This window comes from Hibiscus syriacus, unplaced genomic scaffold (genome assembly GCF_006381635.1).
Source record: "Hibiscus syriacus cultivar Baekdansim isolate YM2019G1 unplaced genomic scaffold, ASM638163v2 tig00110384_pilon, whole genome shotgun sequence".
NCBI classification, from domain to species: domain Eukaryota; kingdom Viridiplantae; phylum Streptophyta; class Magnoliopsida; order Malvales; family Malvaceae; genus Hibiscus; species Hibiscus syriacus.
The window spans coordinates 2,749,122-2,765,306 of record NW_024062715.1 but is presented as its reverse complement, the minus strand read 5'-3'; the positions used below and the strand labels follow the sequence as shown (position 1 = coordinate 2,765,306).

The following is a 16,185-nucleotide window of genomic DNA, read 5'->3' as shown; positions in this document are numbered from 1 at the left end:
AACTATGGAAACAGACTGTATCAATTATGCCCGAAAATGTCACAAATGTCAGATTTATGGAGATAGGATACATACTCCTCCTCATCCGTTGCACGTAATGACAGCGCCGTGGCCATTCTCAATGTGGGGCATGGATGTTATTGGACAAATTTCGCCCAAAGCTTCAAATGGTCATCGCTTCATTCTGGTAGCCATAGATTATTTCACCAAGTGGGTAGAAGCAGCTTCTTACGCAAATGTTACCCAGTCTACAATATGCAAATTCTTAAAGAAGAAAATCATTTGTAGATATGGTTTACCAGAGAGGATTATCTCCGATAATGCGTTGAATTTAAACAATAAGATGATGGACTCGGTCTGTAAACAGTTCAAAATAAAGCATCATAATTCCACCACTTATCGCCCAAAGATGAATGGGGCAGTAGAGGCGGCTAATAAGAACATCAAAAGGCTCATAGAGAAGATGACTGAGACCTATAAAGATTGGTATGAGAAGTTGCCATTTGCTCTGTTTGTCTATCGAACTTCTGTACGAACGTCAACTGGGGCAACTCCATTTTCTCTGGTATATGGGATGGAAGCTGTTTTACCTATTGAGGTGGAAATTCCCTCACTTCGGATTTTGTCAGAGGTAAAGCTTGATGAGGCAGAATGGGTCCAAGCTAGGTATGACCAGTTGAATTTGATTGAAAAAAAGAGATTGAAAGCTATTTGTCATGGTCAGATGTACCAAAAACGTATGATACAGGCACATGGTAAGAAAGTTCGCCTTTGAGAATTCCATGAGGGAGATTTGGTGCTTAAAAGGATTTTGCCTATTCAGAAGGATTTCAGAGGAAAATGGATACCCAATTGGGAAGGACCTTATGTTGTCAAGAAGGCCTTTTCTGGGGGAGCTCTAGTCCTAACTGAAATGGACGGATCAGAATTACCATATCCAGTGAATTCCGACGTTGTTAAGAGATATTTTGCTTGAAGAAGAAATAAAAGAGAAAAAATGAAAAAATGAGAAAAAAGAAAAATGATGGAAAAAATGAAAAGAAAAAAAAAAGAAGAAAAAATGGAAAAGGGGAGAAAAAATGAAAAATGAAAAAAGAGAAAAATGAAAAAAAGAGAAATTAAAGGAGGGTTCAAGATGAAAACCCGAAAAGGGTGTCTTGGAACCAAAGGAGGTCTCAAGTTGAAAACCCGCAAAGGGCGACTTGAGTTGAATTTGAAATTCAGAATTCGTGCATGGTGGAGGTTCTAAATCAATTTTGGAAGTGAAAAGAGCTCCTGATATGGATAGTAACAATGACAGTTGGTGATCAGGGATGAGACTAAAGATTAATGAGTCTCGATTGAAATAACCAAGAGAAATTGAATGCACATGAGATTCAATACTGGTTTAGGGCATCCAATGATAGAGATCTGGGAGTTTAGAAGCAGCTTCATACTCTTAAGCATCACAATTTTGGAGATCTTTTTGACAGAAGCTACACTCGAGACATTCTAACGGCGTGCCAGTTCAAAAGCATTTGCATTATTGATATTTGAAGACGCCTACTCTTTTGTTCTTTTGCTTTTTCCAGTTAAAAGTTTTCCATGAAATTACCTTAAAATTCTCTACATTTTATAAATAAAGAGATGTATTTTCTTGTTAATTTCCCTCTTGCAAACATCTTATTTTGAAAGGTTAAAACATATAGCTTAACTTGAAGTACATGAGATCATTTTGTATTATTGTGCAAAAGGTTTTGGAAAATGTAGGTATTCTGAAGCTGAAGATGGTTTTAACATGTAAGCTTGTGTGATTACGGGAAAATAAAATCTTGAAATTCATAGAAAATCTCAGCCATGAGAAGAAGACCTAAAGAGATTGTCATTAATTAAGAAGTTGGTTATGGGTACTGGTGGGTTTTCAGGAAAGAAAGAAGTCAAGGCCCTGTTAAGCTGAGAAATATGGAATTGAGATTGTTAGCTGGGGTGAACTGGTCAAACGTTCTGTGCCCAAGATGAAGCCGAGTTCCATTGAGATCAAAAGGAGATAGTGTTCCTTCGAAGAAGAAAATGCATTAAATTGCATAATTGCATACATTTTAGGCATGAATAGGATCATGGAATTCATAATTGCATGATGACTTAAATATTTATAGGTTTCACAGGGATAGTTGAAGATTGAAGATATTGAAGCATCGAGATGAACATAACTGGTTTTGAGATTTTGAAAAGAATGATGTTTATACGAAAACTGAGCCAAAGTAGATTTGCATATCCAATGGCTTCCAGACAAGTTTTCACGATGGAGATGGATTTTCAGAAATTTTCTCAAATTCTAAATTTTTGAGTATAATATTTTTCAAACATATATTAATGATTGGTAATGTTTGATTTTCAGGTTTGACCTTCGAAGCAAGTCAATCTTAAGCCTTCACGGAAGAGTAGTGAAGCAAGTCAATCTTAAGCCTTCACGGAAGAGTAGTGAAGCAAACTTATTTTATAAAGATCGAGCCCTATACTCTCTGAAGGAATAGGGAGCGGACACGTTTGTTGAAGATCGAGTCCTATACTCTCTGTAGGAATAGAGAGTGGACCCGTTTTATGAAGATTGTTCGAGTTCTATACTCTCTGAAGGAATAGAGAGCGGACCCGTTTATGAAGATTGTTCGAGTTCTATACTCTCTGAAGGAATAGAGAGCGGACCCGTTTTATGAAGATTATTCGAGTTCTATACTCTCTGAAGGAATAGAGAGCGGACCCGTTTTGTTGAAGATTGTTCGAGTTCTATACTCCCTGAACGGATAGGGAGCGGACCCGTTTTATGAAGATTGTTCGAGTTCTATACTCTCTGAAGGAATAGAGAGCGGACCCATTTTGTTGAAGGTTGTTCGAGTTCTATACTCTCCGAAAGAATAGGGAGCAGACCCGTTTTATGAAGATTGTTCGAGTTCTATACTCCCTGAACGGATAGGGAGCAGACCCGTTATTTGAAGATTTTTCAAGTCTCGCTTATCCTGAAGTAACAGAGAAGCGGATTAATCTTTTGAAGTTCTAATGGTCGGACAAACTTGATCATCTATTCTTCTTTGCTCTATTTTCGTTGCACGACAATGAGCAAAGAGGGGCAGCTGTAGATTCTCGGTTTTGTCCGGGGCTAGGTCGGAGCAGACCCAAAGCAGAGCAGTTGGAGGCCCAAACCAATGACCCGACAGAGCAGCCCAAATCAGTCCAAACAACATGTTATACTAGCATCCAGTCCACGTGAGTTCTGGAAAAACACAAACGAATATCCAGTGGGAAGGAGAGAAGTAGTGTTTGATCGTGGGTGGGATACTAAACTGTAAGTTGGTTTTTAATTTGTAATTAACCACTGGAAACTAAAGGGGGGGTCAGTTTTTAATGGGAAACTAACCACCAGAAACGGGGGGGAGAAGGAAAAATCAGACAGCAAAAAAAAACGAGCAGGAGATTACAGAGAGAACGAAAAGGAAAGAGGGGAATTTGTAAAAGTTTCTGGTTCAACATTTGAAAAGCAATAAAAAGAAACAATTTTTTTTCTCTCCTGATTTTCACTCTCACAATCGCAAGGATATCAATCATTCACAAAAGGGCAGTAGCATTCTTTCAAGCAAAAACAACAAAAAAAACATCAAGCATTAATAAGGAGGTATTTCATCTTATTTTGTTTATTTTTACTAACTATTCGTATATGTGGTATTTATTTAGGAAGAAAATAAAGGTAAGGATAGAAATACAGTTAGATTTACCTCTGGTTCTGTTTTGATTGATTGTCGATGTCGTTGCTGCATCGAGGTTGGGTTTCTATCCCGTTTGGTTCGTTTTTCTTTGGTGTTTAGGGGGTGAAGCTCTCGGGTTCGTAGTCTGAGATTGGTTCAACACCGAGTCATGTTGGTTTCATACGTTTTGAAATCTTGTTTAGACTAGAAGCAAAATCAGAAGAAAAGTTAAAAGAAAGGTTCAGCTTAGCTTATCTCGCCGGTTCTGGTCCTCGTCGGAGTCCATAGGTGGTGTTGGTCGTTCGTTTTGGTTGAGGGCTAGAGAGGAAGGAGGCGTCTAGGCTCATTAGGTCGATTCGGGTGCTTCATCGCTGGTGACCACCACGGTGGTGGTCGGAAAGGTGAATCGTGCCTATATAGGGCTTTAGGGTTATCACAGAGGGTCGAGAGAAGAGGCGAGAGGGAGAGTGGAGAAGATGAGAGGGTATTACGACTGGGAATGAAAGCAATTAATTTAGGGTTTAGTTTTCACCCTATATTTTGTATATATGAATTCATTGAAACGGTAGTGTATAGGGCATACATTTTACGCGTGGTTTATCTGTGGGATGATCCATTCAATATTCCAATGTTATGCATTTTGGTCCATAAACCATGCTTTCGCGTTTCTGATTTTGTAACCTTGTTTTGCACCTATTTTATTTCGGTATGTATACTTTATGCACATTTAATTCTCTTCCTAAAGTGTTTATTGTACTTAGTTTTTGCTCTTTAGATATTAGACCTTTAAATTCTTACATGTTGGATTTTAGTCCATTTGGTTTGTTAAATCGAATTTTGCATTATTTGTGTTTCTGGCCTATTACTTTGAAAGTTTATGCTTTGATCCCTTGCGAATTGTTATTTTATGGCCCCGATGTTTGTAATATTTTGTACGTAAATTCATTGATGCATGTTTAAGATACAAATGCGTGTAAATAAACATATATATATATTCAATAATTAGGTTTAAGTTTGAATTAATATACTTGAGTAAATATCAATTGTAACATGTTGAATATTTCTTTTTAATAATTACGTGAATTTGCATTGGGGATGTTTATTATATGCTATATTTAGATGCTATGGTTTTGTATGCTTAGACTTCATATATTTAATTTAGGTAAGATAGTATAATGCTTAATTTAAGTTCCATTTTATTCATTTGCGTACATGTAGGACTAGTCATTTTATCTTGATTGAATGTTGTATGATATTTTTAATTATAATATTTGTTTAATTAATTTTTGGCATGTGACATACTTTTTGCATAATTTGTATGATATCCTCATGTGCATAACTCGATTTATAAATACATAATCGGACTAAGGGTAATACCCTTTTAATTTAAAATTGTCTTGAGCGGCTTGTCTTAACTGATTAGAGTCGTTTTGACTATTTTAAATTAAAAGCGTATCCCGGAAGTGAAACCAAAAAAAATGATTTGTCACCTAAAATTTGGGAATGGAAGAAAAAGAAATGTTCGATTATTTAAATTTATCGAGAAAAGGTTGTTATATCTTTTAAGATCTAGTCTCGATAGTTGTAAATAATCGAACATTCTTTATCTTTCTAAAATGACTTGGCAATTTTAATTTAATTCGTTTGAGTGTTCTTGAATGTTTTAAATTTACATTTTTGTTTTATGGGATCAAAAATCAAATTAAGTTCGAATTTGTAAAGTTCATTGCAAAAACGTTAATTAATCGACTAGGTACCGATTTAGGACGTTGTGGGGGTGCTAATCCTTCCCCACACGTAACCGACTCCTGAACTCAAATTTTGGTAACGCATACCTCAATTTTTTGTTTTAATTAAAATTAATTTTTATTTAAAATGACAAAGCATTTTTGGGTGCCCAATCACACCCTAATCAAAGATTGGTGGCGACTCTTTGAACCGTATTTTTCGATCGTAAAGGAAATCCAAAAATTTTCGAAACGAGAGGTCTTTTAAATCGCATTTGTTTTTAAATTAAAAAGAGATAATTAAGAATTAATGTGGTTTTTAAAATCTCACTTTTTTCACTTTTTAAGAAAAAATTGTTTCGACACCTATGAAAGGCTTAAGGTTTTCGCAGATTCTCCCTTTCAAATTTGTGAAAAAAATTGTGTGCTTTTTGGTTATTTAGAAAACGAAGGAGTCCCCCTGGAAATTCTGGGAACTTATCGTATTGTTGAAATATTAGCTAATTGGTTCGTTTAAAATGGACTATGTTTTGTTAAATGTCGAATCCATTTTGATTGTTCTAATATCGATAGAGCTCTGAGAATTGCTATATATTATATGCATGATCAGGTTGGTAATGCCGAAACTCTGAATTGTTACTATGCTCATGGCGAGCAGAACCCGACTTTTCAGAGACGTAGCTATTGGATGCTGGACCCGTAAGTTTGCTCCGTAGGCTATTTATTTATCGAACTTTGTCGCTGTACATATATGAAATATTTGCTAATAGTTTAGTACTTTGGCAGAGCATATGAGCATATTGTTCTTGTTCATTATAGAGAGACAAATGAGGTATTTCACATCACCCCTTTATGAATTCATCCTTTTGAGCCCCATGTGCTCTCTCGAAGCTAGGTTTCTGAGCAGTTTTGGTTTAATGTACTTACTCTGTGGCTGATAGTGTCTGATATAAATTCATGCCGTTCAGCATGAGAGTTTAACATACTTTTAACTTCAAAACTAGTGTCATTCTTCATGATTGTATACAGGCGAAATCCACTCCGGCATCCATCGTGCAGTCACCAGTATCCTCCTCACTCTTAAGTACAAGTCCGAACTCTTATACTTCTCAAAATCCTGGATCCAACACTCTAGCCCATGATCTAGACAAAACATATCAGAACTTGTCTAGTCCAGGTTCTGTTGAAGTTAGCTCTGATATAGTTACTAGAGAAGCTTTAAAGAGACTTGAGGAGCAGTTAAGTTTGACTGAGGACAGCTTCGAAGAGGTTAGTCCTTTCTGCAGCCTTGGTGGGAATAGAGATGAGTCAAAATTTCTGGAATATGGAAGGGAGATTGCCAAGCCGGACCGACAAGCAGATCTATTGTATGAGCCTGGTGTTGTTGCTCGAGGTTGCCTTTATTCTCAACCTGCTAGGGTTGAAAAAAATTATTCAAATAGTTTCTCGCTGCTTTCCGATGGAGGTCTGTACATTTGTTATTTCTTTGGTCATCAAAAATGTCAAAATCAGCTTGTTGATGTTCTCAATTTTTTTATCTTTAGCAGTCGCATGAAGATGCTTTTGTTTTGGTGGACTTAGAAGTAGGTTCTTAAATATTTGATTAACTATCCAGAGAAAATCAATTTGTTGAGGTGAAAGGCGAACTTTTTTCTCTTGATGTTTTTTTATAGTTTGAACTCACATACCCTTGAACCCGGTCACTTGTATGGAAGGGCTGCCCAGCAACCAACGGCACTATCATTCGTGTAACCCTTTTTGCTCTTGCAGAGACTCAAACCCTTGTCCTTTGAGGCAAATAACAACATTGTAACCAAACAGGCTACAACCGATTTTTACTCTCTTGATTTTTGTTGGTCAACTGCATTTATAAGTGCAGTATGCTGTTGTTTGTTTGAACATCATAAGGACATACGGTTATCGAGTTTAATGGCTAACCTCTGTTTCTGTTTTTCTTGATTGATTCTTAAATATGATGTATGCAAGGAGGAAGCTGATGAGAGTTGCTACTATTTCTCTGTAGGTAACATTGGTGAACATTGTCAAGCATATGGCAAAGACAATTCAGATGGAAGTCAGGAATCTCTATATTGGAACTGTGTATTAGACTCATACACGAATCAATCAGGTGTTTACTCCCAGGTAAATGCTTCTCTATGTGGCTCCAACTTCATTTTTCTATAATTACTTATATTTGACACTATTTTTCTACACGAGTTTGGAAATATGGTCGTCCAACTACATGGAAATACTTGAGAAAAATTAAACATGCCTATGTTCGACACATCCATATTTGACACACCCCTGCATGAGTGACAGTTTTTCTCATAAATATCAAAGAATGGCAAGTGTTTTACCATTTGCACGTTAATTGTCCTGTATAGTATATTACTTGCCACAGCGTAAAGATTCACGTCTGCTCTTGCGGATTTGTTCCCAACCACATATTTCATTGCTCTACGAGCGTAAAGCAACAATACCTGTATAATAAGCTGTTATATGTCATTTTCTAGCTATTCAATTCTCAGTTACATTTTAGCCAAGGTTATATTGCAATATCTGGGGTTCCCAGACCTACTGCAACTCCCCTTCTGAAACGCGGGTACCTGACCAGTATGAGACCAATAATTTTTTCCCCTGCTATAAGGAGAATTTGTTTGTCCTAAAACAGGGAAAGCTTTTATCTTCTTCAAGGAAAGAACAAGCCGAGCATCTGGAACAGTCTGGTTGGCTGAATTTCAATGCATCTAACTTCAACGACTGTATGATCTCCTGCTCTTGACAGTAATTTTGACACTAGAAATTCAAGTTTTTAGTTTATTTTGTCAAGGTCTGACCATTTCTTTCTCTCCCAGCTTCTGTATTTCAACATAAAGAAGTTAAAAATGTTGAAATCCCTTCGGGTCCTGCTGCAATACAAGATCTTGGAACCGTTTCCGATTTTGATAAGATATTCAACCAAGACAAAATTGGAATTCCTCTTGTAACAAGTCCGAGCTCGACTGTTCCACAGAAGCAGAAGTTCACAATTCAAGAAATTTCTCCGGAGTGGGGTTATACCAGTGAGGTTACGAAGGTGAGCCAAGGATTGTTTATCACTGGAACTCTATTTTTTCATGAGGTCCTTTGACTTTACTGCTTCTGTTAAAGCGTAAACAAATTTAAAGTATAATTTGCACGCGTAGGTTATCATTGTTGGATCTTTTCTCTGTGATCCATCTGAATCCACCTGGGCATGTATGTTTGGTGAGACTGAAGTTCCTCTTGAGATCATTCAGGACGGTGTTATCTGTTGGAAAGCTCCTCCGCACCTTCCCGGAAAGGTCTCACTCTGCATCACTAGCGGCAACAGAGAATCCTGCAGTGAAATCAGAGAGTTCGAGTATAGAGTCAATACTAGTAGATGCTCTCGGTGTAATTTACCAAACACAGAAGCTTCTAGAAGTCCAGAAGAGCTATTGTTACTGGTCAGATTCATACAGGTGCTTCTATCGGATTCCTCTTTGCAGAAAGACAGCATCGAGTCAGGAATACATCTTCCAAGAAAGTTGAAAGCTGATGATGATTCATGGAATAATGCCATAGAGGCTCTTCTAATTGGGAGTGGGACTTCCTCTGGTACCGTTGATTGGCTTCTGCAAGAGCTTTTAAAGGACAAGTTGCAGCAATGGTTAGGCTCTAGATCCAATGAAACACTTGATCAGTCAGGCTGCACCATGTCAAAGCAGGAGCAAGGAATAATACACATGGTTGCTGGATTGGGCTTTGAGTGGGCCTTAAATCCAATTTTAAACAGTGGAATCAGTATAAATTTCCGAGACATCAATGGGTGGACTGCGCTCCATTGGGCTGCTCGATTTGGAAGGTAATCAAGATTATAACTTTTAAAGACAAAAATTGCATTGATGAATCAAACTGATTAATTGTGTTTAACAGAGAAAAAATGGTTACTGCTCTTATAGCCTCCGGTGCTTCGTCTGGGGCTGTGACAGATCCAACCTCACAAGACCTGACTGGCCAAACCGCGGCATCAATTGCTGCCTCCAGGGGACATAAAGGACTTGCAGGTTATCTTTCAGAGGTAGCTCTGACTAGTCATCTTTCATCCCTTACACTTGAAGAAAGTGAGCTTTCCAAAGGAACAGCTACACTTCAGGCTGAAATGGCTGTGAATAGCATCTCAAAGGGGAGCTTTGCCAACAGTGAGGATCAGCTTTCACTTAAAGATACCTTGGCTGCTGTCCGAAATGCAGCTCAGGCCGCTGCACGTATACAAAATGCTTTCCGAGCACATTCTTTCAGGAAACGACAAGAGAAAGAAGTTGCTGCTGCTAGTGTAGATGACTACGGTATATGTTCAGATGAAATTGAAGGTCTTCCAATTATGTCAAAGCTAGTTTTTCGAAATTCCCGTGATTACAATTCAGCGGCTTTATCTATTCAGAAGAAATTTCGAGGCTGGAAAGGTCGCAAAGATTTTCTAGCGCTTCGCCGGAAAGTTGTAAAAATACAGGTATTAACTTCCCCAGTGTTTCGCTCGAGAGTTGTACAAATATTCTTCTCTCCCCCTGTCAAATCCTAGGTATCAGGTTGGTGTATAAGATGGAATGTTTCAAAATCCTTGACTTTGCCTTTTGTATCAGGCTCATGTGAGAGGTTATCAAGTCAGGAAGAATTACGGGGTAATCTGTTGGGCTGTTGGTGTTCTAGATAAGGTAGTACTGCGTTGGCGGCGTAAAGGTGTTGGCTTGCGAGGTTTCCACAGTGAACCAGATCCCATTGGTGAAAGTGAAGATGAGGACATCCTCAAAGTGTTCCGCAAGCAGAAAGTGGATGGAGCTGTTGACGAGGCCGTTTCACGTGTGCTGTCCATGGTTGATTCTCCGGATGCACGTCAACAATATCGCCGGATGCTTGAAAGATATAGTGAAGCTAAGGTAAGTAGACTGACTGCTTTGAAAGATCCGTTACTTGTTTTCGAACTTCTTTTGCAGTCGGATTATAATTCTGAATCTCTTCTACTGTTCTTTGCAGGCTAAACTGTCCAACACAAGTGAACAAGTGGAATCAACTCCTACAGGTGATATTTATGATATGGAAAGTGATGATTTCTTCCAGTTCTAGTAGGAGCACTTTGTGACCACCTTAACTAGCCTTCCTCCTAAACCTAATTTCATAGTTGTCTAGAATTGTTTTATAGTCTGCATTTCACCTTAGTAATGGTGCTGTATATGCTTCTTGTAACCAGTAAACACTATACTTATATCGATACAAGATAGGGTTGAGTCAGCTGGTATTATGACCAATAAATTTCCATGCCTTCCTCTTATTTTCCCATATGTATGCAGTTACCAAACCCAGCATCAACAAAAGAAAAACAATCTGTCCTCAACGTAGTTAATCGCATCGCCAACTAATAATTTTATTAAAATTAATATAATTTTAATAATCGTACGTGTTACTAGAGAAATATTCATATTATCTTATTTTATGTATATTTAAATTTTAATACTGTTTTTGTCCCATTAAATCTGTTCATAGTTGATATTTTAGTCAAATTTACCTTTGACTCATTATTATTTAAAATTTATTATTCATAAAAATATGAGAAATATATTTTTAAAACCTTAAATCTAGTGTTTTTAAATATATTTTTTTATAAAATTTAATTATTTAAAATATTTAAAATAATTATAGTCAAAGTTTAAATTTTTTAACTTGGATATATTTAATAGGATGGAAGGAATATTTATCTTAAAATAATAAAATTATAATATATCTCTTCTTAATAAAAAGTTAATATATCATTTTTTTCCACCGGAATGGATAAAACAGATGAATTCAATTAAAAGACGTTTCAATGCGCTATTAATGTCCGCTCTATCTATCTATGTGTGTAGCGCGGGTGTTTCTATTGTAGATCTCAATTTTGCTGATTTATATTACTAATGTTTGATCGTGTATGCTCTTAAACTTCAAAATATGCGAATAATTTAGCTCGACGAACCTTAATTTAGCTGTGTTTTTTATGCAAAATTTAATCGCATCAGTTCTTTAAGTAGTAGTATCTTTTTTTTTTTTTACTTCGGTTCATATTTCTCCTCCTTTTCAGAGTTGAAAAAAAAAAGAAAAAGAAAATGTAACTCTCTGGATGAGGTCTGATTCTTTTTATCCAATGTGAATTGTGATAAACTTTTATTTGGTTTACTTGTACATATGAAATTCGGATTTTGTTTTAATTACACCTATCAAACAAGTCACTTTAAATAGATTTATTTGTTATCACTTTGGGTTCGAGCATATCGTCACGTGTTTGAGTTTTAATTGTCAAATATTTAATAGTTTACTCTTTTGAATAATAAAAAAAATAAAAAATAAAAAGTAATGGTATCGGTGGAATGTCAAACAGAATCAAAATCAAAGTATCAAAATTTCATGTAAAATTACACATTGAATTATCACCTAAAAGCACTTCTCCTTTCTATGATAGTAAAAAGCTGCTTTAAATTTTATAGGGAAAAAAGATAACCCATTTACATGATGTGCTTTTTTCTTATGCGTGCAGACAACATCAAGGCGCCTTGCAGAGAGGAAGGTGGAGAAATTCCAGAAGAACATAACAAAGAGAGGAGAGGAGCTGTGCCTGAAACGTCCACAAAGAAAGGGAATGATTATCCTGTAGGTCCTATACTGCTTGGGTTCTTCGTGTTCGTTGTCATTGGATCATGTAAGTTAATCAGCAGCTAATCCTTTCACGATCATATTTCCCTTAGATAACCCAGAGTGACTTTTTGAAATGGCAAAGGCAATACATGAGTTTTGCCTTAATATGGTCGACATGCCCTTGATAATACAGATAGAAGTACATGGTGTACTATTATGTCTGTGCTTATGCCTGCTTCTTTAGTAAATGGTGTAATATGTTTATGCAATGTTTAGGGTCGGGTAAGAAGTAAGAAAAGGGAAAGAAAAGTATGGAGACAATAGAACCTTTACTTTTTCTTTTTTTAAAGTTAAGTTCTCGGGTTGCAATCTTCAAAGGGAATTGCTCAAAACTCCTATAGCTACAATTTAGAGGTATATTTGTTTGGTAACGAGTGGATAGCACGGACTCTTGAAGTTCATATCTTTATTTGTGTTAGATACGGGTCTACAATACATATACTTCAAGAAAAATGAAACGTCGAAATAATAGTGATTTTTTTACTCATTCTTTATAACAGCTCTCTTCCAGATTATCAGGACAGCGACCAGCGGAGGCTTTGCATTAGCTTGTGTAATCCATTTTAAGAAATTGCAGAGGATATTTGTCTTTCCATGTTTCTTTTTTTTTCTTTTTAAATTAGTTTTGTAGGAAACTGATGAAACATTTACTACATGTGATAACTCATGAAGTATTCAGAATTTCAATAAGATCTCACTTTCTTGTCTCAATTGTTGTTATATTTTATATGCTATTTTTTATTTTTAATGTTTCATTTGTAAATGAGTAATGGCTAAAAAAATATTCTGAATTAGAATATTCTAATTGTTGCGTTTCCTAAACAAACGCCACTAAAGTACGGTGAAACCACGACGTTTATTAAACAAACGCCGCAAATGTATGGTGAATGGCGGCATTTTTTTTTACAAAAACGCCACTAAAGTACACGATTGTATAGTGGATTGTGGCATTTTAAATTTCAGAATTTAAAAATTGTGGCACTATGAATGAATCCTATTTCGACGTTTGTATAAAAACACCGCTAAAGACTACTCTGCAGCGGCATTTGTTGAAAAAACGTCACTATTGAAAAAAATTACGATGTCTTTTAAACCAAACGTCACTATAGAACAAACTATTGCGACATTTTCAAACAAAACGCCAATAAAGGTTCAACGTATTGCGGCGTTTGTTTCAAAAATGCCACTAAAGAACGATTCTTTGGCGGCGTTTATTTTAAATTCCACTATAGTACTAGGATGTAGCTGCGTTTGTCTAAAAACGCCACAATATATGTACCATATTGCAGCGTTTGTCCAAAAATGCCACTAAAGAACAATTCTTTTGCGGCGCTTGTTTAGAAAAGCCGCTAAATTAGGATTATATGGCAGCGTTTATTTAAAAATGCCACTAAAGTACTTATATGTAGCGGCGTTTGTGAAATAAACGCTACTAAAGTTTGAGTTTTAGTCGTGTTTATGGAAAAACGCCGTTAATGTTATTATTTTGTGGCATTTTGGATATAAACGACGCGATATGTATAAATTTAGTGGTGTTTTCAAAGAAAACGTCGCTATATACCTGTTTTGTTGTAGTGAATGTGGCTCCAATGATTTAAGAACGAAAACCTTTATAATACAAAAATCTTGATAAATACCCTAAAATAAGCAATTGAATATCGGACGGCACATAATCAAGCAATGAAACTCAATAGTGATTAAGAATGGGTATCTTCACCCGTAGCTAGCCATCATGTTGCATTCTCATGTGATCTAAAGAAACTCCATAAACCATGCTTGATTTCAAATAGCATAGATAATTTTTACCGGTGAGAGAGGATCGAAGTCTGCTTTCGGGAGGCTTTTGCATAGTCTAATTGCATATGGAGGCATTCAAAACTAAAAACTATGGGTCCATGCCATTTGAAGACCAATGTAAAGACTCCACAGCTCGGCTCGAAGAGGCGTGACGATGCCGAGAGTTTTTCAAAATCCAACGATCCAACCATTATCGTTAGAGCGGTACGCACCTCTGATAAAAGCTAAAACCAGTAATAAATAACATCGAGGCATCGGTATTCAAACAAATCCCGTCTTACAGAGGAGTCCACCTAAAGCATTCCAGTCGGGAATGATGAGGAGCGGCATCCCGGAGGTTCCAGGCTAAAAGAAATATGAATAATACAATTTTAGTATATATAAACCAGACTTCACCATCTCGTGACCTACAAGATTAAAATTATCTTCGCTCCACTATTCACTTGTGTCCTTAGACTTACCTAATCTTTGTTCTACTCGTCTCACTATCCATTTTATATAAATATTTTTAAGTAATAGTTAAGTAAATATAAATCATTTTTTTATTAAAAAATATATATATGACCTTTGGACTCTCATATAGGGATGATCATGAGTCAGGTCAAATTTTCGATTTATCTAAACTATATCCGAAAATGAAATCCCTCCACTCACATATGATCTGACTCGATATCCGACCAAAATTTTAGATTAAATCCAACCCAAACCCAAAATCTCAAAATAAAACCTAACTTGATCGAGTCGGGTCGGGTTGAAACCTGTTATGTCCAGGTGAAATGCCCATTTTTACCCCATCATACGTGACATTATTTAAACTGCCACCATTTAGAAAAAGCACCACGATCTTTTAATTAATAAATTAAAATATAATCCCAACATAAATTTAAGTTTTTAAAAAATATTTTTTTACATATATACAAATACAAATAATATAGAACAAATAAAAATGAGACGAGACAGATGAAATTAAAACAAATATAGAATTATAATCGGTATGCACAAAAAATCTAAATTTTATCTCCGTCCCATCAATGAAATTTATACTCGTCTCCACCTAATTGATGGGGATATGAGGGTAGGGGTGTAAAATGTTAGACTCGACTTATAAAATTAATTAAAATCGATTTGAATTAAAATTATTTTTGACATACGTTGTGGCGATTCGAAACTGACTCGAGTTGAAACTGGTGTTGACCTGAACCTGAGTTGGACCTGAAAATTGTGGATCTGAACCTGACCTGAGAACAACCTGAACCTGAATCAAACCGAAAATATGATACCCGAACTATATCTGACTGATATGAACCTAAACCCGAGATTGACCTGGTAAATAACTGGTATTACCCGACCTGTTTTCAACCTGACCTGTTATGAACCTGACCTGTAATTTACTCAACCTGTAAATGATCCGACATGTTGTTGAATTGATCTGATATTTACGTGACTTATAAGTAATAAATTACAATTAATATAATTATGTTATTTTAAATTTATAATAAACTTATGATAATTAAATTAATATGATTACTTTTTGAAATTTAGTTTTTATATTAATTTCAATTCTTTATATTATTTATAATTCTTATGTTATAAATTTTATTTATAATCATTAAATTAAATTTAGTTATTGTCATATTGAACATGATATTATTAGATTATATAAATTGAGTTAAAATATTCATAAATCTAATTTACTTTTAATGTGAAAATTGATTAATAATTTAAGTATAAATTGACTTAAAATTTTAAAATAAATATCTATAAGATAAAATGATGAACTTATTAAAGATTTGAAACTTGAATAATATAACAAATACTAAAACAAAAAATTTATAAATGAATATGTTAATTTTATCACTTTAATACACTAAAATTACAATAAAATTAACTAAACAAAATAAATTTATGTTAAAATAATTTCTCTCAGATTTTATAGCTAAGGTTTTACAAGGCTAAAAGCCTAACTTTACTACCAAAAATTTTATCATCAATTATTTATACCTAAATGCTGCCAACATGTTTAATTATAGGCAACTTTCTAACTTTAAAAGCCAAAATGCCACCAACATTATTTAACATGAGTAACTATTTAGATAAGAATTTACAAGGTACAAAAATTGATTTTTCAGACCAACAATAATAATTTACAATGCATCGGTGAGTAATAGACAACAGCAACCGGCAAGCATCACTGTATCAATTCAGCAAGCATTATTGCTTCA

General features: G+C 35.4%; 1 protein-coding gene and 1 pseudogene across 1 annotated transcript; both read left to right on the top strand.

Moving 5' to 3' along the window:
* Nucleotides 1–5,954: 5,954 nt before the first annotated feature.
* Nucleotides 5,955–10,567, top strand: LOC120122171 (calmodulin-binding transcription activator 4-like). The gene is made up of 10 exons (XM_039141389.1): nucleotides 5,955–6,142; nucleotides 6,230–6,275; nucleotides 6,473–6,836; nucleotides 7,467–7,585; nucleotides 8,115–8,205; nucleotides 8,299–8,519; nucleotides 8,629–9,308; nucleotides 9,380–9,956; nucleotides 10,087–10,380; nucleotides 10,478–10,567. The coding sequence occupies exons 1-10, from the start codon at nucleotides 6,042–6,044 to the stop codon at nucleotides 10,565–10,567; spliced, it is 2,583 nt and encodes an 860-aa protein (XP_038997320.1). The 5' UTR covers nucleotides 5,955–6,041.
* A 1,432-nt stretch (nucleotides 10,568–11,999) lies between these two features.
* LOC120122170 lies at nucleotides 12,000–12,836 on the top strand (annotated as a pseudogene).
* Nucleotides 12,837–16,185: the final 3,349 nt, after the last annotated feature.

Coding starts and splice junctions, on each gene's coding strand:
- LOC120122171 (XM_039141389.1), top strand. CDS start 6,042: ATGCATGATCAGGTTGGTAATGCCGAAACTCTGAATTGTTACTATGCT. Junction 6,143..6,229: donor AGCTATTGGATGCTGGACCC/GTAAGTTTGCTC, acceptor GTACTTTGGCAG/AGCATATGAGCATATTGTTC. Junction 7,586..8,114: donor AATCAGGTGTTTACTCCCAG/GTAAATGCTTCT, acceptor GTCCTAAAACAG/GGAAAGCTTTTATCTTCTTC.